The sequence below is a fragment of the Peromyscus maniculatus genome, chromosome 19 (assembly GCF_049852395.1).
Source record: "Peromyscus maniculatus bairdii isolate BWxNUB_F1_BW_parent chromosome 19, HU_Pman_BW_mat_3.1, whole genome shotgun sequence".
NCBI lineage: Eukaryota > Metazoa > Chordata > Mammalia > Rodentia > Cricetidae > Peromyscus > Peromyscus maniculatus.
This window is the reverse complement of record NC_134870.1, coordinates 12,311,258-12,335,600: the sequence shown is the minus strand read 5'-3', so window position 1 is coordinate 12,335,600 and position 24,343 is coordinate 12,311,258. Positions and strand designations below refer to the sequence as shown.

Sequence of the window (24,343 nt, the reverse complement as noted above, 5' to 3'; positions counted from 1 at the left end):
TGCTCTCAGTGGCACACCTCCTCCAGCAGGGCTCTGCTTCCTGAACTTTAACAGCCTTCCGCAACAGCACCACCCACTAGGGACCAAGTGTTCAAATACATAAGGAGCAGCGTTGTCTTTAAAACCACCATACTGTGTTTGACTCAGGTGACTCAAGCTTGCTTTGCAACCTTCAAACACACTCTGGATAGGATTTTATTTATTTATTTTTTCCATTCGCTTCTTTATCTTATTTTTAAGACCATGTTTATGGCGCCTTTTCATTTAGCTATGTTAAGGGATTTTTTTGCTTTTGTTTTAGTTTGGTTTCTACCTTGCATTTTATCTTTCCTTCTAAAAAATACCGGCAATAACAATATCATTAATAATAAAAAAATAATCTGATTCTAGTGATGAAGTCATACTAATCATACATGCACTTTCATTACTGAACAGAGCACTGCATACTACCTTGTAACCTGGGGTTTCTTTTTTCTATACTGTTGGTGTGTTTCCTAAACCATGGCAAGTGAAATTTTACTTTACCAAAATCTCCATTTAATTCATGGTAATAATGTGTCCTATGATTTACTAGTATTCTGATTAAAATGAATGTATATTTTAGAAAGTCTGTACAAACAAACTCAAACAGATCAAACTTAAAATCTTTTTCATACACACAAATATTAATTTAAATGCATATTTATACCGATGAGTACTGGTATTCATTCTGAGTTCTTTCATCATGAGACAATGAAATTTTAATACACTATTACATAAATTTCAAATACACTTAAATATCTGTATGATTCTGTTACACTGGACATCTATGCTTTATGAAGTATCACTGTGATTCATTAGTTTTACTGTTTGTTATAAATACTACAGTGATAATTTTTTTGTGTAGAAATGTTTTTCATTTCTTTTAAGTGTAAAATAGGCTTATGAAAGCGAATTGACTGTAATATTTTAAAACATCTCTAATACTACCTTCCAAAAATTTTTATTAAAGACTGATTTTTATTAAAGAGTGGGCAGTATAGGAACTTGTCCTAGTATCATAAAAATGAAGCTTTAAACTCCATTTCCTTGATTACCACTGAGGAATATTTATACAACCTCTCTAGAATTCACATTTTATTAATTATTCATGAACATTTCCCAGAAACAAATGAAGAAGTCAAGTTTCCAGGAGCCAAAGATTCTTTCCTCAAAACCCACAGCTGTGTGCATCTGGAATCTGTATAGAAAACTCATTTTGTATATATTTATGTTCAAGGTTTTTTTTTTTTTTCACTTATCAAATTATTTGCAAGTTAGTATGGCTTCAGTTTAACTGACGTTTAGTGGACACTCAAATACACTTGGTGCATTGGTAGAGCAGCAACAATTTCAGATATGAGAATTAATGTCAAAACCCAGGAAACAGGTCAGATAAGACAACCATGTGTTCCTGCCTCGTGTGTATGTGCGTGCGTGCATGCGTGTGCGTGTGCGTGTGTGTGTGTGTTTAGGTGGTAAGTAGGTGTCAGCAAGCACTATAAACACAGAGGCCAATAGACAGATGGATACTAAGTCATTTCAAGGTATTTGGATTCAGTTGAGAATAAAAATAGACCAAAGAAGCTATATGTTGTATTCTGGTTAGTTTTTTTACAGCCCTGACACAAACCTAGACTTATCTAGGAAGAGGGAATCGTAACTGAGGAATTGCCTACATGAGGGCATGTGGGCACATGTCTTGGACATTTTCATGGTTGCTGGTTGACAAGGGGATAGGTTCATCCCAATGTGGGTAGTGTCACCCCTGAGCTTGGAGTCCTGGGAGACATAATAAATGTAGCTGAACATGAGCCTGGAAGCAAGGAAGGAAGCAAATTTCTTCCACGGTTCCCACCTCGGCTCTGCTTAAGTTCCTGTCCTGACTTCCATAAATGATTGACTGTAGTCTGGATATGTAAGCCAACTAAACCCTTTCCTCTCCAAGTTGCTTTTGGTCATGGTATTTATCTCACTAATATAAAACAAACTTGACAGAAGTTGGTGCCAGAAGTGGGCTATGGCTCTGATGGACCTAACTAGGTTGTTTTTCAGTAATATTGTGGAAAGATTTTAGAGCTTTGAGATGAATTATGAAACAAATAAACCTTTTTTTCCTAAACCCATTTTTGATCATGATGTTTTATCACAAACTCCAAAACCTAACTAGAGAATTCTCAAAACCCTATTCAAAGATTTCATAGTAGTGATCACTGCACAATTTAAGGTTTGCAAAAAAATTAAAAAATTAAAAATTAAAAATAAATGAAACCTTTTTGCTAGTGCTACCAGATTAAAAATTAAATGTATAGAGTGAAAAAGAACAATGAAAGATTGGAAGACAGCAATATGATTGATGAGAATTGGATATGGAAAGGTACAAGGGTCATTATCTAACAATTATTTTGACTCATGTTCTAAAACAATGGAAATAAGTTTATCAAAATCATTGATAGATGTTAAATGTGGAAGTACTTTGAACTCTCAAACAAACAAATTCATATCTATGATTTCATCTCTTATGATTCTGAATTTTCAGGATATGGAATTTTGTGGGGTAAATTAAGGTTTTTGATCACAGATAATATAAATTTCCCCAAAAATATGATAAGCAAGAATCATCAAATTAAATTATTTTTAGCATCCTTTAAATGCATACATCTTGGTTGATCAGGACTGCCTTCCCAGTCCTGGGATTAAAGGTTTGCACCACCACACCCAACTCTAAGCTTTTATTTAGTTGCTTTCCAAAAGTTGGAAACAGCTGGATGGGAACTTGCCCTGAGGTCACTACTCCCTTTATTCCATTTCTTAATCTGTTCATCTAATGGAGAATTTAGCTCCATTCCACTTCCTGGTGCTCTTTATCTCCTTAAATTGTGTATTTTGTAACTTACTCTTCTCAGCTTACTCCTTTTCATATTAAATCTTCATTAGAGTTAGTACCACATGACAGAGTCTGTACTAGGCTGTTTTGAGATTGCCTCTGCCAACGGAATTAATCTAAAACTCTTCACTTCAGCCTCAGGCAGACTCTTTGGACAAGGGCAAAAGGCAGCCACTTTCTTCACCAAAATATCACAAGAAAGATCTCTAGGCACCATGTTCTTTTTCTCTGTATCCTATTGAGCTAGGCCCCCACAGTTCATCAGATCACACTCAGCACCACTGTTTTCCATGCTTCTACAAGTATGGTCCATTAAGCAGTGCTTAAAACATTCCATTGTTTTCTTAACCCAAAGTACCAATGTTCATATTACTCCAAATAAAAACATGGTCTGGCCTATCACAATGATACCCTAATCTCTGGTACCAACTTCTGCCTTTGTCAGGGTTTCTATTGCTGTGAGAAGACACTATGACCACAACAACTCTTATTAAAGAAAACATTTAATTGAGGTGGTGGGTTAGAGTTCAGAAGTTGAGTCCATTGTTATTATGACAGGCAGACATAGTACAGGAGTCCTACATCCTGGAGGCAACAGGAAGTTGACTGAAATACTGGGTAGTATCCTGAGTATAGGAGACCTCAAAGCCAACCCCCAAAGTGACATATTACCTCCAACAAGGCCATACCAACTCCAGCAAAGCCACATCTCCTAACAGTACCACTCAGTATGAGATTATGGGAACCAATTTCATTCAAACTACAAGTAGCATGATTTTCATAAATCTTAGTTTGTAAGGTGAGTTGTTATTGGTAATGTCAGGTTGGTCAGTCGGAATGTAGATTCAGAATCAAACCCACACTTACTCTTTCACGTGACTCCTGTCAGATGTGGCCCTTTGGTGGAGCAGAGAATGGAAGTCTTCCTAGCAGCTTTCTAATGAGAAAAGAAAATCCTTACCCCTTCCTATCATTACAAACAAAAATCTATTTTGAATAAACAGTGTTTTCTTAAATAGGAAATTAGCACAAAATGAAGAAAATTTTGTCAATTAAATCACTGAATTTACTGAATGAAAGGGTAAGCCATAACAAAATGAAAGATATGTATAGTGTCTTATTAATCTGCAAATATAAAGTGGTGAAGAAAATCAGATAGATAATAAAACTATGAAAACCAGTGTATAGTTACAAACATATATTATAGCATGAAATTATTTCATGTTATATATCAAAATCAACGAGTAGAGAATTCAGTTGCAGGTAACAGATGAACCTCATAATTATAACACTTGACCCTTGATAGAGTCAGGATTATATCTTAGGAAGCATCGATGCCCAGGCAAACACACCAGCAGCTTCCCCTGGCCATGGTGCACGGTTTTTTTTTTGTTGTTGTTTTTTGTTTTTTGTCAGAATGAGGAAAGTGCCTAGATGTTCACGTTGAAATCAGAGCGAGCTGGGATCCCTTTGTAATGGTTCTATTGTGATAAAATATTAAATATCACTTTCAATTGCCCAACAATCATGCATATAACCATTTGTTCTTTCTTGTGAATTCACATTATATGCAGGCTACAAAGTTGCTACATAAACAAGGAAACTTCATGCCTCCCATGAAGCCACAGGGGGAAAAGTTATTTCAGAATCAATACTTTCTCTACTGGCTGATAGCCACAGAACAAATGCAGGTGTTACTAATGTTAGTCATTAGTGGTGATGATTCCATGTGAGTTTGTGAAATTAATTTTTACTTAGCATAGAAGGTAATGGGTTTCACGATAGTATCTTCATGCCTGTGTAGCATTATTGGTTCTAATTTGACCCCTCCCTGGCTGCCCTCTACTGTCCGACACCCTCCTCTCCCTTGTCCCCCTTCCTCCTTAGACGTAGTCCTCCATTCTGTCTTTTCCTCAAGTCACGCACATCCCACTGCTCTCCATTTGCCCCATTCCTTCCCACTTAGAATCTTTTCCTTCTCTCATGTTTGCCTCATTAGCTTCACAGTGTCAAGCACACCTACAGACCCAAGGTTCCTTTTAAAATTTGTTTGCATGTTTTCTGATCATGGCCTGCTGTCTACAGAGAGGCTGAACTTGTGGTTAATTATTTTTTATTTAGAAATAATGCAGCCTTAGTGAGCTTTTCATGTGCACAATTTAAAACAGAAAAATAAAACATACAGCTTTGCTAGAGCTGCATATCCAATCCCCTGTAACTGCTTTGGAAAAGGCATTAGCAGCTATTAATATCATATGTCTTTCCAATTTTAGAACAGTAATGACCAACTTGGTGTCTGATGCATTGTGAACATCCCTTTGTTTTTTTGTTTGTTCTATAAGAGAGAATCTCTCTGTGTAGCCCCAGCTGTCCTAGAACTCTCTGTATAGACCAGGCTGGCCTGGGACACAAAGATCTACCTGCCTCTGGCTCCAGAGTTCTGGGATTAAAGGAGTATGCCACCACGGTGGGCTTGGGAACATACATTAAGTATGTGTTGAATAATATTCTAAGAGGAAAATTTTCAATTTTATTATATTATATATGTGACATTCTGTGAGATAAATTTTAAGATAGAAAGACCAGTGACTTCATTATTTAATGTTTTTCTGAGAAATGGCTTTAGAGGGTGCTATTTTTACTTAATGCAGCATATTTCTCCAAAGAGAATTTTTATAGCTTTATAATTATGATGCCATGAATTCTCTAAAGGAATAGACTCCTGATTGAGACCTCACATGATCCCCATAAATGAAAAATGTTCAAAATGGGCTTATGCAATTATAAAATACATCAGAAAATATCCACCATGAATGACAGTTGATAACTGTATATATAAAACCCACAGTAAGTTGAAATAATAGAATGATTATATTTAAATATATATTTGAATGTATAGTCTAATAATCCTATTGTTTTAGAGCTTAGGTAATGGGAATGTTAGGTACATCTCAAGTGAGTTTAAAATGGTTACAGGGCTGGGCAGTAGTGGTGCACGCCTTTAATCCCAGCACTTGGGAGGCAAAGGCAGGCAAATCTCTGTGAGTTCGAGGCCAGCCTGGTCTCCAAAGCAAGTTCCAGGAAAGGCACCAAAGCTACACAGAGAAACCCTGTCTCGAAAAACCAAAATAAATAAATAAATAAATAAATAAATAAATAAATAATAAAATAAAATAAAATGGTTACAGGAACAGAATTAAGTAAAAGAACAATCCAGACAAATTTGCTAAGTAATCCTTAAAAATGTATGAAGAAGAAGCTGGACTCATGGCTACTTGAGATTTGGGTAAGAAACAGCAGATTCAATAATCATGATGCCTCAGAACCTAAGACAGAATCCAGAATGCATTTTTCCGTGTGTGTGTGTTTGTGTATGTAACAGGCTTTCTTTTGGGCCACAAACCAGCTCCCAAATCATGGCATGGAGATTTATTATTAGTTATGAATGCTCAGCCTTATCTTATGCTTGTTTCTTGCTAGCTCTGATAACTTAACCTGTTTGTCCTCATCTATGTTTTGCCTCAGGGCTTTTTAACCTTTCTTTCCTTCTGGATGTCTTGTTCCATGTCTGACTGGCTGGCAGCTGCCTGGCTGGCTGGCCCCAGGCATCTCCCTCACTTTCTCTCTTGTTCTCTCCCCTTCTCGCCTTCTCTTTTCTCTCTTCTACTTATTCTCTCTGCCCAACAGCCCTGCCTATCCCTCTACTGCTTAGCTATTGGCTGCTCATCTTTTTATTAGACCAATCAGGTGCCTTATGCAGGCAAGGTGAAACAGCACCACATTTTTACATAATTAAACAAAGGCAGCATAAACAAAAGCAACACACCTCTATGTGATTAAACAAATGCAGCATAAACAAATGTAACACACATTTTCATAGTTAAGGTAATATTCCATGACATTTGTGTATTTTCCTGTGCACATGGATACTCACATGTGTGGGAGCCAGAGACCAATCTCAGGTGTCATTCCTTTGGGCACCATCCACCTTTATTTGGGACATAATCTCTCAATGGCCTTGAGCTACCAATTCAGCTAATCTGGCTGGCCAGTGAACCCCAGGGATCCACCTGTCTGTGCCTCCCAGTGCTATGCAGGTTCTGGACATCAAACCCATGTCCTCATGCTTGCTCAGCAAGTACTTTACATCTTCCCAGCCCTTGCAAGTATTTGCTAAATAAACACAGCTGTCTCCATTTGCTCCTCTGTTTCCTTATTGCCTTATGTTTATCCTCGTCTCTTTATTATTTACACTGTGAAATTTCTCTACTTAGGCCCACCTGATTCAATCTACCATTCCTGGAATCTCCATTGACTGTGCTCTTCTGAGTCACAGCAAAGAGACCTAAGATGGTATCAGGGACAACCTTAATGTAGCAACTGACACAGAAGACAGCTAGGCTGAGTTTTGGCTTCAATATCTGTTTTCATAAGTGCCTTCCCCTCCTAAAGGCAATAGCTGGTCAGTGAGTTGGTCTTTTCCCAGCAAGCACAGTTGATTGGTACCTTATTATGCATTGAAACCTTCAATATTTACTCTCTGATGGAATAATTCATGCAGATTTTATGGTTGTCTCCCACTCCTGTTTTGATTTTTTTGGTACCATTTTTTCCCCTGATTTGTGAGCCATACTCTGTCTTTGGCACAACTTGAATGAATTGCTTATTCTTGTTCACTCATGTTTGTTCTTGTGGGAACAAGAGGCCAGAAAATGAGCCGGTGTAGCTCATCACCAGTTATCTGCATTGTTTTCCCACCTGTGAGTGGGCCATATCTGTCCACACTTCCCTGCTGGGGGATGTCTTTCTGTAGGCTGTGAATATATGTTGTTCCCATCTGTTAAGAAACAAGCTGCTTTGGCCTATGGCAAGGCAGCTTAGAGGCAGGAGGGGAATCCAAGGAGAGATACAGGAAAGAGAAAAACAGAGTGAGGGAGACGCCAGTCGCCATAGAAGGAGCAGCAAGATGCCTACAGACCGGTAAAGCTACAGAACGTGTGGGAAAACATAGATTAACAGAAATGAGTTAATTTAAGATATAAGAGCTAGCTAGCAAGAGGCCTGCCGTAGGCCATACAGTTTGTAAATAACATTAAGCCTCTGAGGGATTGTTTTATAAGTGGCTGCAGGACCTCAGGGCTGGGCAGAATCAGAGAAACTTTCCATCAACACTCCCCTGTGTCTGGGTGGTTGCTTTTTTGAGCAAAGGTTCTTGAACCATGTTCCACATCTGGGTCTCATCAGTGCCACCTGGGGGCTAATTTAGGTCTGTCCTACACCTCCTGACTCCAGCAGAGCCCAGCAGTCTGTAACTGAGTAAGATCATTATATGATAGGAAAGACTGCTAATTAATTTGGGTTCGCTTCCTCATCATATGTCAGTATCATCACCCAAGGTGTTTGAAAATGGCCATACTGGAGCACTATCTCAAATCAACTATAGCAAAATTTTCTAAAACACAGAGAGCAATGTTTAATGACTCTCATGGGGTTGTCATGCTCCACTGAGCTCGAGAACCACTTCCTTCATCAATGTGGTTATGCAGTTCTCAGCTGGCATGATGATGTATTCTTCCCAGGAAACATCTAGATGCCTACAGATCCCTGGTTGCCAAGCTGAGATGCTGCTGCAGGGAAAATGAGATGCTGATCAGCATCATTCAACACACAGGGCACTCTTGGTCCACAACAAACTTCTCATCTGTTGCAGAACACCAGTAGTGGTGGGGTCTGAAAGCTGATGGCTTCAGTTTAAGTTTTCACTCTTCCATTTAAAATGTTCTCTGCTAAAAACACCATTGTGTGAATCAAAAAGGTTCTAGGCTGGAGTGCAGCAAGGATTTTATGTTCATGCTATGATGCGTAGACTTCAGTAGACGTGAAAAGGTGTGCACAGGTGATGTTGAAGGTCAAGGCTTTCGTGTAGACTCTCATGCTTCTGACATTGGGTACAGCCTATCAATTAGGACTAACCAACAAGAATGCAAACAAATATCTTAAGATACAGGATTATATTCAGATTAGAATTAATTGCTTGGTCTTTTCATAACTTTGGCAATAAAGTGTAATTTTCTCATCATCATTAAATATAATAATGACATTATTCTAACTATATATTCTCTTAGAAAACCCATATTAATTTTTGCTTCTTTTTTATAGTATAAAGAAAAAAGCAGACTATGAGGTTGAAATCCAGTCATTGCTAGAACTGAAGATAAAGAATAACAATTACCTCAGACAGCTCTACAAGCAGGCTTATCAAATTGGAGCTGTTTACTATGTAGCAAGACATAAAACAGAGGACTTGGAGAACCAAATAGCGGAAGTGAGAAGAAAATTCAAGGTTAGGTAACCTTGTCATCTCTAAACTGTGCAAAAGGAAGTGATCAACCTGAATTTTCCTGACTTGATCTTTCTTGGTAGTTAGCTTTTAGTTTCAGGGTTAATAATAATCCTCCGAGCCTAATACAGCATGTAAAAACTGTATTAGAAACAAATGTTCACGTGCCTTGATTCACGCCTATTTGAGTAATAACCAATTAGTCAACACCTCCTGCCATTTGTTCCAATGCCAGTACTGGTTTTCTCACCTGGAGAACAGGAGGCTTCCATCCATCACGTGATTGTCTTTTTGTTGACTGATAAAGAACATTTGTATTACATCCTGAGTGTGGTAGTAGTGCTTGGACCTGAGTCCTTGTTCCTGCTGAGAAGCTCTCTGTCACTGAACTATGTTCCACAAACACATTTTTCTCATAGGCATATTTTAATATTTGTTCCCATGTACTGAGTTAACCCAGAATCTCTTTTATCCAGAAGATAATTACAGCCATGTCCCTTCTGGGTTATTCCTGGAAAAATGGCCTAGCTGTAGAGGTGGAATTTCTCAATAACACTCTTGTAAGTTAATGTATCAGCAAAATACCATGTACATTTTAGGCAGTTAATCTTCAATAATCAAAGATATAAAACAACTTCCAAAAATTTCCAACTGTATCAGATGATCTGTCCCATTTTTTCCAAAATTTCAGTGTAGTCGGTGTTTCTTGTCAGACTTTCTTTGGACTGCCAGTCCCCAAATAATGACATGGAGACTTATTAATTATGAAATCTTGGCCTTTAGCTAAGGCTTGTTCCCTGCTAGCTCTTAAAACTTAAATTAAAGCCAGGCGGTGGTGGCGCACGTCTTTAATCCCAGCACTGGGGAGGCAGAGGTAGGTGGATCTCTGTGAGTTCGAGGCCAGCCTGGGCTTCCAGGTGAGTTCCAGGAAAGGCGCAAAGCTACACAGAGAAACCCTGTCTCAAAAATAAATAAATAAATAATAACTTAAATTAACCTATTTCTATTAATCTACATTCTACCACATGGCTTTTACCTCTTTCATTCTGTATGTTCAACTCTCTAGGTGTCTTGCTGGTGTCTCTAAAATCTAGACGCCTAGATTTTAGCCCTTGGAGTACCTCTCTCTGCCCAGAAGTCCTGCCTATCCTCTCCTGCCTAGCTATTGACCATTCGGTTCTTTATTAAACCAATCAGGATAAAATAGTGGCACATTTTCCCCCAGTCTGATCAAATATCCTACAACACTTCAGTATCAGTAACTGACCTATTCAGGAAAGAAGTGCTTTCCCAGAGTGTAGGGTCAGATTCAAAAGCCACACATCATACAACAGTGGGCAATACATCTTCAGTCATGATAGTGAGAAACGGATGAATGTAAACATCCAAACTTGTCTCAAGAATGTGACATTGCACCAAAAAATTTTAAAAGCTGTCACCAGATGTTAAATTCTCCCCTACCTTTCAGCTGAATGCTCTGAGCAAGCTGCAAGATCCTGGTATTATTATTCTGGCCTTAATGCAATTCTGGTGGAACACTGGGTAGATCAAGTCTCTTGCTCTGGATTAGATTAATAGTGAACTAAGTGGGAACTCACTAGAAAGGAAGGAATGGGGTGGAAGGAAGACTGTATTAGCAAGGCTACTTCCTGTTGGGCTTGTGGTAGTTCCGCTTGTCAATATTATAGGATTTACAGTCACCAGGAAAACACATCTCTGGGCATATCTGTGAAGGATACTTTAGATTAGATTGATTGAGGCCTGAACACATTCCATGGGATAAGGTTCAGGATTGCAGGAAAGGGAGAGAGGGGACTGAGTACTTATTCATTGCTTTCTGTTTCCCGTTGATCCTGTCCCCATGACACCCTGTCCTGGTGGACTCTTCTGTCCATAGGTTACTTTTGCAAGGTGCGCTCTCATAACCACAAAACAATTAGTGAATGAAAGCTATTTGTTTATGGTGACATAATTGTTTTAATATACACACTACTGTATAATTGTTATGGACACATTCATTTGGGGGATAATTGTGGAATACAGGGAAGAAAGCATCTGATTCAGGGCTTGTACTTACTGAAACACCACACCTGCACTTTCGCCAACAAGGTTTCTAACCCAAGCTCAAAATTTAAAAATAAACACACAAGGGGGACAGTTTTGGTAATAGGAAAAATAATTGATCCTTAGAATATTCTAGGTCACATTAATCCAGTACTTAGCTTTGTCTTTAGAGGACCGTAGTTTCCCTTAAATAATTTTTCAGTTATTTTAACTCATCCCAAACTCTTTGCTAGAGAGAATCCTTATCCCTCCCTTCTACGGCTGCAGCGGACTCCTGCATCTGGCTTTGTTTCTCCAGTTCTCAGTAGCTTGCAGACTTGGCTTTGGCTGAAGTCTAACCACAGTAAATAGAGAAAATTCTAGAAAAATATACTCAGGTTCTAGTATCTTCTAGGAAATATACTCATGCCTTGAGTGGCATGGTGCGGCCTCATGCCATCTGCTCTATTGTTCGACTTTCCATGCCAGTCACCCCTCTGTCCGATGCACCCACTTTCTGTACTTTGCCTGCTCCTTAGTCGACTAAATTCAGCAGCCATCCTGGCTTACCCAATCGACTGTTACAATACTGCAGTACTCTTACTAAATATTAGTTTTTCACCTGTGTAAAATTTGGATGGTAAGATCCTTTTTTTTTTTTATAAAATTATTACGAGAAGAAAGAGATGTCTTTCATTGTTTACCTGAAGTACTAGGCTTTCAATAGACCGTTGTTGTCTACAGTGTGTGGTTTACACTATACACACTTAAAATCCCATTTGTAAGCAGACTCAGGAGTTAAATGTCCACATGGGTAAAGATGATTTTTTTTCAGGCCCCATACTATAAAATCTTCTATATGTTTCTCCCTATTTGTCTTTAGAATGTTCCACCTACTAGGTGGAATTAGGCTCCAATCAGATGTTCTACGTACAGTATTACTATCTACACAGGCGTTCAGTGTAGGTATTACTCTATTCAGCTGAAACCGGACAACCTGAGACTAATGAAGGTTAAGGATATCCTCAATATCATATTTAGGTAGAGCCTAATTGGACATCACCAGACTTTATGTTGAGGTCATGCCTGCCATGAAGCATCCTGACTCAGTGCGGCCAGAGGCAGTTCTGTTTTATCCAATTATTTCAGACCAGTTTTTTTGTTTTTTGTTTGTTTGTTTGTTTTCTTCATCAATCTCAAATTGATTTCAAACCTTATATGTGTTCTCCGACTTTCTTCTTAGCTCCTGTCCATCACTATTAGGTAAAAGGAGGCTGGTTGCCCATTCTGCTTGGGTTTCCAGACACACAGCACACCAGTCAGCCTATCAGCCTGCGCTTTTCAGGGGGTCGGTAGTCTCTAGCCGTATCACAGCTCTCTGCTGCCACCTTCTGGTTTCTAACTGCTAAAACCAGGCAACAAACAGGTCCGGTGAACCCTGGCCAGAATCCCAGAGACTGCTGTCTCTTTTTAAATCCAAGGCTCCTTACCTGTTCTTTGAAGTGACCTTTGGATCTCATTATTCATTTTCTCCAAAATCAGAACTGAATAGCTGCGACAGAGACCCTATGGCCTGCACAGTTTAAAATACTCACCCCTCACCTTTTATCAGAAGTTTCTCTGACCCCTTCTCTGAAGAACTCAGTGATTGCAGAAATAGGGACAGTTGCTGCCTTAAGCAGTGGGTTTTCACCCTGAATTGGGATGAGTGCAGAGGAGGCGGCTGTCCCACTATGGAGAATTTACTGCACCCATGAACGTGTCTCTGTGGAGGGCTCAGCATCTGCTAATTGCTGGCCAAACCCAAAAGCAGTTAAATGTGGATTATGGGCAAAGAACCTCAAGGGCCCCTGGCTCCTTGCAGGAAGAAGGATAAAAATCGCCACCCAACCTCCTGTAGGAAGAAGGGTGTGGAGCCCTTGCCGAGACCTTGTGTGTCCCTCCACTGCCCTCTGCTGATAAAGCTTAGCTTTCCCCCAAAGCTGCCAAAGAACAGGAGGCCCAGCAACATGTCTTACATCAGAGCTGAAAACAGTGAATGGCAGCCACAGAGAGGAGGTCAACACACATGTGTTTGGGTTCATTTGGTATGTGATGAGTGCGCAAAGTGCACTTGTCTAGGAAAACCTTAAGTCTACCCCAGTCCTGGTCTTCACCGTTAAAAGGAGGTGGGTGGGTGTGCTGAGACAAATGGTGAAGGGTATTTGTTGATGATTTTCCAGAGGATCAGAGTTCGATTCCCAGCACCCACAGCAGGGGGCTTGCAGGTACCTCTAACTCCAGTTCCAGAACACCCGATGCCCTCGCCATCCTCTGAACTCTCCACGCACTGAAAACACAAGTGTAGACACACATTTAGACAAATACAAGTAAGGGTCTTTCATCCCTTGAACATTTAAAGGTCACAGACCAGGTTCTTGACAGAATTTCTCTCGATATAAAAGTATTTATTTTGTTCATCCCCAGTTCAATTCAGGTGAGATGCCCTGGAGAGGAATGTGACATCGTCATAACATTGTGTAGAAGCACATCAAAATTACATGGCATACATTTTTTCTCATCGCTAGTGGCATTAAGTTGGATCATTTTGTTCCAGTTTCCACCGATATGTTCATGCAGGCTCATCCCCTTGTACACAGTCTGTTATCGACTGCATATTTTGAGATGGTGTGCAATACTTTTCCAGCACACGTTTGCTCAAAGGTCTTAGCATCTGTTAGAGGTTCAGAGCTGAACACTCTATTGCCATAGTTTTCGGGGGCTTTCATTTGTTTTACAGTGACTTTACAATTTGAAGAATGTAGGAACTGAGTCAGGGGTGGCTTACAGGCACCTTCTGGGAGAAGACAGGCTTCCTTTGCGCCCCCCTCCTTTCTCCATGAAGTGATGCTGCAGCCCCAAGGCTAGTGTGTCTCTCTGGATTCCCACTATATCCCTGCTTCCCCTTATCTAGGGGAAAAAAATATCTTGCCGGCCCAGTTCCTCCACCAATGCTCAAGTTGCTGATTACAAATGAAAGTCTATGCAATTGTGACATTTTAACGGACCCCTAGAATCTGGTGATCTAAGAAATTCTAAAACTATGCTTTTTAGTTTGAAAGAATCCAAAACAGCTTGCTTCCCCAACATCGACAACAAAAGTAATGTGTTTGTTACTCACAAACTAATTTTTTTTGTAAATTATTCTTTGGAGAGTACTGTTGCAGGCACAGTCCCTGGAATGTCCCTGTGGTAAAGGCTTGGTCTCCAGAATGGTATCTATGGGGTGGTAGGGACATTAAGTGCAGGATTGTTGGAGGTTTTTACTCTTTTAGGGGCCTGCCACCCAGCACCCAAATAAATCACACACAGAGGCTTATTCTTCTTATGAATGCCCGGCCTTAGCTTGGCTTAGTTTCTTGCCAGCTTTTCTTAACTTAAATGATCTCATCTGTCTTTTTGCCTCTGGGCTTTTCCCATTCTCTAATTTCTTATTCTTACTCTGTGGCTTGCTGTAAAATGGGGTGGCTGGCCCCTGGAGTCCTCCCCCTTCTCTGGCTCCTCCTTCTTTCACTCCTCCACTCTTTTCTTCCCTCCCAGATTTCTCCTATATATTCTCTCAGCCTGCCAACCCCACCTATTTCTCTCTCCTTCCTCACTATTGGCCATTCAGTTCTTTATTAAACCATCAAGTGTTTTAGACAGGCACAGTAACACAGCTTCACAGAGTTAGACAAACGCAACATAAACAAAAGTAACACACCTTCAAATAATATTCTATTGCACAGGACTTAGTAGATCTTCGTGTCATCTGAAGGTGTACCCTCCAAGTAGACTGTGGGATCCTGGTGTCTCTGCCCTTTCTTCATTTGCTTCCTGGCTATAAAGTGTGTACTTTGGTCAAACCCAAGCTCCTGCCATAAAGTTGCTACTTGCCCCTGGCCTAAAAGCAAGGGGCTAGGGTGCTTTGATAATTGAGCAGAGCTCTGAGATTATGAGCAGAACTGCCCCTCGCCTCCCTCCCTATAACGGACTATCTCAAGATTTTGTTAAGACAGAAGGTTGAATAGTCATAGCTATGCCACTAAGGGGCTATGAAGAGAAGTGTACACACACACACACACACACACACACACACACACACACACACACACAAGAACCTCCATCTGTGATGTGCCACTGCAGTGGGCCTCCAGCATCTCCTCGTTCTACACCAGTGGTTCTCAACCTGTGGGTCATGACACCCCCTGGTAGTTGAAATGATCCTTTCACCAGGATCATGTATCAGATCTCCTCTGTATCAGATATTTACATTATAATTCATAACAGTAGCAAGATTACAGTTTTGAAGTAGCAATGGAAATTTTATGGTTGGGGATCACTACAACGTGAGGAACTGTATTAAAGGGTCACCGCAGTAGGAAGGTTGAGAACCACTGCTCTACACAGTTCCAATATGCACAAGTTTTGGTGGACTTCCAGCCACACAACTAAGCCAGGACATTATTCATAAAACATATGTTTTATACAGCAATCCCCTAAAATGGTACCCAATAAACGTTAAAACAGCAAAGCATTTCACAACTACTGTAGCTCTTTGTCATCCCCCAGCTCCTGCCTTTGAGCCTATCTAGCAATGATGCAATCAGAGTTTGAGTAAGTCAGACCTTGTGTTAACTCACCCTCTTAGTAACTTGTACTCACTTCCTTCTGGTTCTGTTCTCAGCAGCTGCATGATTCATGCTGCATAATTGTAGGAGCACCTCTGCAAAGCTCATGACTTTGGGGCATATTTTGTTTCATAGGCCACCAAGTCTCAGTTCCAGCTCTCAACAATCTTTAACAGAGGCTCCTGTACCACATCATTCCAAGACAGATCTTCTTTACTGGAGTTATGCTTTGTTATTCTTCCTGTTTTGGCCAGTGTGACAGTTTTGTTGTCAACTTGACATAGTCTAGAATCACCCAGAGTCTCAGTGAGGGATTGGTCATCTCCATCAGGTTGGCCTCTGAGCCTCTCTGTGCAAGAGTACCATGATTAAATTAAAAGAGGTGAGAAGCCTTGCCCACTGTTGGTGGTATCATTCCTTTGGCAAGGGTCCTGAACTGTGCCCATGTGAGAAAGAGCTGTGCTTTAGTATGATACGTTAATTCATTGTTCTCTGTGCTCGACTGTCAATGTGGTGTGACCAGCTGATGGAGTCCCTGCCATCTTGACTCTCCACCAGGGATGAACTGTGATCTTGAATTGTGAAACGACTAAACCCCTGGTCCTTTAATACACATTTGTCCTTTATCACAGCAACAGAAAATGAAACGGAGGCAATGTTGTGTTAGTTTGTGTTTGCAATCAAAGCCATTGTGCTTTGAAGGACTTTGTAATTTGCCATGAGTGCAAGTTAACAAGCCACAAATACTGGAAAGTTCTCTGAGAACATTAATGATATGGAACCTCGATTCAAATAATGTAGGCCCTGGCTCCAGCCCTACCTCGCTGTAATGGGATTGCTCTGCTGCTTGGGAAAAGGGTCTTAATTCTCATTGTTGTCCGGGTAGAGGAAGGGTTGGAAGATGAGCTTGCGTACTTGCTTCTCTTTATTGCCTCTGTAGACCTGGAGTTGTAGCTATGGGGTGATTTCTGATTGCAAACTTGTGTATCTTTTTCGAATCTGGAGCACAGTGTGAAAGTAGATATCTCTCAGATATAGGACTCCAGTATAATCACAAGGCAGAGGACCTAGACAGTGACTTCCAATGATGGGTTGTGCCATTTTAAAGCCACACTGAAAAATTACGACCATTATCCAGGGAACAAAGGAAAACTGCTTCCTTTTTCTTTTGACTGCTATCTTTCAAGGAATGATTTTTAAAAAAAAAAAAATAAAGAAAGAAATTTCTCTAGTCAAGTGGAGGCTTTAATCACATTGTGCAAGCATCACACTTGATTATATCTATTTTGTTTTCAGCATTCAAAGTGCTTATTCTGGAAAGAAATATTAAAACGAATCTGTTTTTCTGGGGGATGAGGGGGGATGAGCCAAGGACAGTCTAGATTTTTCTCTGATTATTTATTTTTTAAGTTCACGACTATAAGATATAACCTAGATGAAACCAAATCCCACTGTTTCCAGGTATATCATGTATACGTTTTTCTTCAAATAGTATCAAGGCCTTAAAAATAATTATAATGTGCAAATCATAGTGACCATTTTGCTCTTTATTCTGATGCAAGTAAACTGTATCTTTTCTTAGTAGCTGTCAAAACTTCCTCCTACATATTCTATCAATCCAGTCTCCATTTGACAACTTTCTTACACGCAGACTAGAGAGGAGTTCCTGAGGAGGCTCACACGAGGTGAAATGGCTGCGGGGGTAGCGATTCAGGTAATACTAATTTGGCTTCTGCGTTTTGTTCTTTTAACTTGCATTTTACTTAGCATTTTAAATTTGCCTGTAATGAGGCATCTTTTGTCACAGCTTGGTTTGCAAGCCAGCACTTTTCTCTCCTTAGCTGATGACAGTTGGCCTCTGTGTACGACTAGAGTGTCTGATCATGCATAAAGAAACTGACCTCCCATGCGCATATCTCATTTTGTGGCTTAATGGGAAATTCTGCCAGTCTAGTGAAAGGGCAGTGCGCTCTTATTCCTAACTGTCGAACTCTTTGGTTTGCTTTCTGATGATGTTACGTTTTCTTTACTTTTAGTGTCTCTCACTGGGATTCTTTATTTAACCCTGAAAAAACAATGTGGTATGATATTTCTACAGAAAGGTTTTGAAATGGAAGTGTGATAACTAGCCAAACCAAGTTCAGTTTTTCAATCTTGCCTATCCTTTAGAACCAAGCTTTGATATTCTGATCTATTCCAGAACGCTTCCCCTTAGAAATACGAATATGTGATGCTGTGATTATTATGATAGAAGAATTAAAATCACAAGGCAAAGGAGTCCAATTACATGTGATGTGCAATTCTCAGAATCCTTAATCTAATGCTATAAAGCAAAGTCAAATTTGGGGTTGTCTCCTGTGCCTTTTTATAGATATTTTGTCTTTTGAGGGGGTGTCTTTTTATAGATATTTCCTGAGTATTTCCATAGTTAGGCAAGTCATTTTTGCCTAATAATTTCTTATAACCTTCCCGCTCCTTGGTTGCTTTTGTCTTACATTGCATGAATAAGATACATTCGAGTGTGTGTTGTCGGCAACAACTGCTGTTGTGCGATAGAATGTTTGATCTTTGTTGTCTATTTGTTTTTTCTCTCACATTTGTTCAATAGCTGCATGTTTAAAATACTGCAGTCTCACCCCTTGCTTTTCCATGAGGGGCTGCAGTGTTTGATTTTCAAATGATACCATTAAACTGGTCTTAATAAATGCATGTGTAATTAACAAACGAATAAACGACTTGCACTCTTGGCTGGCAGAAAAGATTGTATACCATTGAAGAAACTCAGTTCATGGAGATGCAGGAATTTTTGAGGAGGAAGGCACTCTACACTTTGGCTCTGACAGAAGTTGAGTTGCCACTGCGCAAGATAGAAGCAGATGCTGTAAAAATCAGACTTATCCACCGTCAACACTCGAATGTAAGCATTTACAATAATTCAGTACACGAGCATTGACTCATAACCAATCATTTATTTTCAGGGATATTTAGGTTACTAAGTAATGTATGTGAAGATAGGATATAGAAATTTATGGTTTCTTAGAGGGGAATCACAAACCCTCCAAGTTGCTCTTTCATGATCACACCAGTGACTCACTGAAGAACTCTACAACCCTATGTAGTCTATCTTACACTATACTTGGAGCAAACTGTTCTGAAACTGAGCAACTAGTGCCAGGCCTGGCGAGACTGGCCAGGACAGAGCACTCAGTTCAGTCTCCACTGCTTCTTAGTTCGACACAAAAAACTATGTTGACTTGAACATAAAATATGAGGCATCTTGACATTTTCCAGGTAAGTTTCTGGTGCATGTGAAAGTTAAGACAGCCAGGGTGAAAAATAAAGCAAATGTGAGCAAAATATTTTCAAAACTACAAGCTTCTGTCAGTAACTGATATTACTGGCCCTTCCCAAAGAAAAAAATCATAGAAAAATATGTGTGCATCCTATCATTTATCTTTCAGAAAAAACGGAGGGTGTGGCAGGAGCCATACATTCTTGTCTTTCCCTGCAAGGAGGACACACATATACTTGGGGCAATTTGGCAGCATTGTGGGTTTTTTTTTTTTTTATTCTTTTGCAAATGATGGTGTAACTTTGGACCTTCGGTTATTAACAATTTTCAAAATGTCTTTCTTTTTAAAATGTAAGTTATAAAGTATTACTGTTAAAAATATTTATTTTGACTTTTTTTTTTCTCGAGACAGAGTTTCTCTGTGTAGCTTTACGCCTTTCCTGGAACTCGCTTTGTAGACCAGGCTGGCCTCGAACTCACAGAGATCTGCCTGGCTCTGCCTCCTGAGTGCTGGGATTAAAGGCGTGCGCCACCACCGCCCGGCTTATTTTGGCTTTCAAAGTCTCCCTATGAAACAGACCAGAAGGGGTTTCCTTGTATTATAAACTACAGAAAACTTGAGCCTAACCAGGTTTAGCAAACGGAAACTTCTAAATGGGTTCCCTATACACACATGACAAACATATAACAAGTATTAAACCTGAGGGATAACTGGTTTTGATAATGACTGTCTCTTACATTAATGATTGGGGATTTATTAATTTTATCAAGTATCTCAATGTCATTGTCTGAGTATAATAATGAATCCTACCAACAATTAATGACATTTCCCTTCATATTCTAATAGTCTGGTTTTATATATTCTTGTTGTTCACCAATCATTTCTCATTTTATGTTTCAATAGCTAATCAATTATAAGAACTAGCCATTTGGCACAAATTCTGGAAAAGAATACGCTTTTGTGCATTTTCTTTTTGATAATGGTTTCTGAGAATTTGTGCTTAGGGCTTCAGTTTTAGTTGAAATATTTTAAACATTATAATGCAAAGTTATAATTTCTATGTATGTTCATCCTTTTTGCTTATTTAACTGAAACAGATTAGACTTTACATGACTTAGATAATTCAAACAAAATATTGGGATTAGATGTGCCATAGTTTAGAACTCATAGGCAGTGTACCTGTCCATTCATATGTTAAAATAAACATTTTGATTATTAAGATAATCACAAGATACTATTTATCTAAACCAAGGTAAGTGAATCACAAATGTTATAGGACTCAAACTCTGAATGCCTTCTAGATGCTTCATGAGATACGGGAGAAGCAAGAACTTGTAAGAAAGAAAGTAGCTGCAACAAAGAAAAAATTGCAAAGAAAGAGCAAGAAAAGCCGTAAGGAACTCACAAAAACCGAGGTGAAAAATCCAATTTCCAATTTATAATTTCTTACATCAATGAAAACTCATCAGGGAAATATAATTGTAAAGTGATACCTTGCGTTTTGAGTTGCTCTCACTAAATAGGCTCTGCACACACATCACACACACACACACACACACACACACACACACACACACACACACACACACTGCATCTATGTAGCCTGTCTTACCCACTCCTCTAGTGTCCAAGACACACAGCCTTTAGCAGGAAAATATCCCAAAGCAACCCAAAATTCACGCCGGGTTTGTGCAGGGATCCACTACTCTTTTGAGCCCCACAGTGATCCCTACATGGATCTCTACATAGGAGCTTCAGTGAAGCAAAAGAAAGATGAAAGGAGGAAGGAAAGAGAGGCCCGTGAGAAGGAGAAGAAGAACATGGGTACCTCCCATAGTTCTCTCGAAAGGGTCTCTGCTGTTGGGGGTACTGGTTAGAGGACCTGAGCAAACTGGTGAGGTGCTGAGGACTCCACCCTTGTGACTGGGATCAATGCCTTTAAAAAGTTGTCCAAGGGGGCCAGGCTCACTCCTTTCTCCATGTGAGTACACAGCAAGAAGACAGCATCTTTGAAAAAGAGCAAGCCCCCAGCAGACACCAGATCTGCTTGCCTTTTATTCCTGAACTCCTCAGCCCACCGCACTGAAAGAGATAAATGTTCACTGTTTAAAATGACCCATTCCGTTCCATTTTAGTACACTAGTGTGAGTGACCTAAGACAGGAGGGGAGGCAAAAGGGGAGGCGAAGAGAGGAAGGAAGGGAAACAGAGAAGGGAAGGGAAGAAAGTTTTCAGCTCTAAATCTAGTAATCTGATATTTTTTATTTACAAAATCATCATTTATCAGAAATATGCCTATCGACTAGAAAGTGTATTCAGATATATACTTTGAATCATTAATATAAATTATAATAATGATGTATGATTTGACAATATAGATTATTATTTTTAAAAGATTAAAATTTAACTAAAATACACATTTTAAATTTTTTTCAGTCATTTACTAGAAAAATGTTGGTTTTAGAAAGCATCTTCATTTAGATAGCTAAAGCCATTTTTTTCCATTCCTCTTATTTTGGTCATCCATACAAAGACTTTAATTTAGTTTTATTTGGCCAGTGAAATGCCAATACTCCACTCATAAACATGTTAACCCTATTTTTATTGGTGGTGATTGCATGGAACCTAAGGTCCCTTAATTTTACACCTTATTGGAGGTCAGTTCACCTAAAAGACACCCCAGCATAGAACTAATTTCCTGGAATCACCTCTGGAAATTGTGCTGATGAAATGCTGTTTTGTGTCATTTGAAAGATGAGATCATCTGTGCTTAGTTGGCCACTTGGCCACGTTCATCCTGTGCATGTGAGAACCATAGCTACGCATGTGCACCTTGTGCAAGCATGTGCAAGCTTGTGTGTTTTAGGACATGTGGCGTGAGGACAGGCTGGTGGGTGGGAGAGCGAAGAGCATAGATGCGATTCTACCCTTTGGGGAAGCTCCTCTGGTAATGTGAGGAGCACATGCTTACATCTTCGTCTGCCTTGCTGCGGGCTTGCTACTCTTTTATTGACTGGATAACCTTGTAACCACACATCTTACATCGTCACCTCCATCCTTGCTCTCGTGTTGTCTATGTGGCTTGTGTAACCATGTCTCTGAAATCCAAAGATTTGAAAATCTAAGTGTTAAAATGAAACCTTTGAAACTTTTTTTTAAGGGAAAAGGTTCAATAATCCATCAAGAAATAGAATTCACCAGAAACAAAACAATTATTCTCCACGCAAAAAGCATAGAGCTGACTAGGGAGATAAAAATAATGAAACTGGAAAAGATAAATTTTGAAGACAAACTTGAAAAGTTGAAGTAAGTTTTGTCAAAATAATAATCGTATTTCTTATATGATTAACAAAATCAGATTTCCATATTTAAAATTTATTCTTAAGATGATTTACATTTTCCCTCAGAATCCTATCAGAAATATGTGATAAATTATGATATTCAACCATTTTTATCTATATGAGCATAATTATAAGTTGCTTTCATTCTTTATTTCTCTCCTGGGTTTTTTCCTATTTGAATAACTACATCTGTAAACTTCTCTCTCTGGTATTAATAATATCTTTCATTAAGTCAACACATTGTTGGTGTTTGTGAGCCATGTTTAAGAATTTATGTTTTTCCCCTAACCTTGTATCAGTTTTGAGGGAAGAATTTGGAAAGAGATATTCTATAGAATCTATCATGTGTTTCATGTGTTCACATCTCCCTTCTTTAGTGGCCTCTTATGAGCTCACCTCATCAATCAGCGATGCTCTCGGTGGGAAAGGGTCCTTGGCTCCTGGATGACGGTGCTCTCAGGCCCATGATGTGGAACTTGTGTTGTCTTGTATTCATGTTGGTTCTGTTCCCTATTTTGTTAAATATTATAAGACAGGCTTTCATAATGACTGGTCACATTAGGAATGGTGGCTTGATAGCCAACAAAAATATTAGTACAGTCAGCACATGGGGGATAATTTGATAAAAAATAAAAGTGGACATGGGAGATGGCCAAGTTCACTTCCCAGCACTACTACAGGAGAACCTCTGCCATCCACGCAAAAGCCTGCACTCATATCCATGTACATCACAACCCACACACATGTGCACATGCACACACATGCATAAAAATACAAACAAACAAACAACCATGTGTAGCCTCGAACCAGATACTCTCTAGTGGGTTCAAGTCAGTCAGTCCACCTAGAGGGCTTTAGTGATCATGGTCATATAGGTTTTATCTGCAAAAGACTAATTTATTGTTGTCATATCATGTAAGAAAGCAAGGACAATCTGGGTGGTGGTGGCGGCAGCCCACACCTTTAATCCCAGCACTTGGAAGGCAGCGGCAAGTGGATCTCTGTGATTTTGAGACCAGTCTGGTCTACAAAGTGAGTTCCAGGACAGCCAGGGCTGTTACACAGAGGAACTCTGTCTCAAAAAAACAAACAAAGAAAGAAACAAAGAAAACACATTGTTTAAATTATTAAACACCAAAGAATATCATAGTTCTGAAAGGTATAAACTTAAAATTATATAAGTTGCACTAAACTTACAAAGACCTGAGATTGGCTGCAAATCTCATTCAGACTTTGTATCAGGTGCTTGTGTCATGGCTATGATAGAACAGCCGACTGAAGGCCCCAGACCATGCTACTCATTAGTGACTCTTCTGTGTTCCGACCACAGCTCAGCATTAGCAAGTGTTTCTTAAGCTTATTTATTGTTGACACCATCATCTTATTGCCACTTCGTAAAGACTAGTATTTTTCCTTTTGCAAGCACTGAGCTCACATGTGAAACTCTTTCCACACAGGGATGAGTTCATCAAGCTGAGATTCGACAAGGAACACTCACAGGGTGTGTTTGACCACCTCAAGCTAGAGAAGCAGCACTGTGAGGAGAGGATCTTTGAGGAGGACAAGATGTTCAGGAAGCTTGTTGAAATGAGACAGAGCACCCTGGCTGAAATCCGGGTGAGTCCGACTTGAAAATGAGAGAAACGTAACAATAGTCAAATAAGCAGTACATCATTAATTTTGTTGACTGACGTGACAGGGATACTTAGATTTTAAAAATCAGTGTGTTTCTGCGATAAGCCTGTGATTTTTCATTTTCCTTCTGGAGTAATT

At 39.5% G+C, this 24,343-nt stretch overlaps 1 protein-coding gene across 1 annotated transcript in view; it reads left to right on the top strand.

Annotated features, from left to right (window-relative positions):
* Window positions 1-24,343, top strand: part of Ccdc178 (coiled-coil domain containing 178) — a 348,053-nt gene that overhangs the window by 116,312 nt on the left and 207,398 nt on the right. The window contains exons 15-20 of the mRNA XM_042264107.2: window positions 9,065-9,248; window positions 17,589-17,651; window positions 18,693-18,854; window positions 20,532-20,645; window positions 22,390-22,535; window positions 24,028-24,187. Coding sequence (XP_042120041.1) covers window positions 9,065-9,248; window positions 17,589-17,651; window positions 18,693-18,854; window positions 20,532-20,645; window positions 22,390-22,535; window positions 24,028-24,187 — 829 coding nt within the window. The remainder of the gene's footprint in view (window positions 1-9,064; window positions 9,249-17,588; window positions 17,652-18,692; window positions 18,855-20,531; window positions 20,646-22,389; window positions 22,536-24,027; window positions 24,188-24,343) is intronic.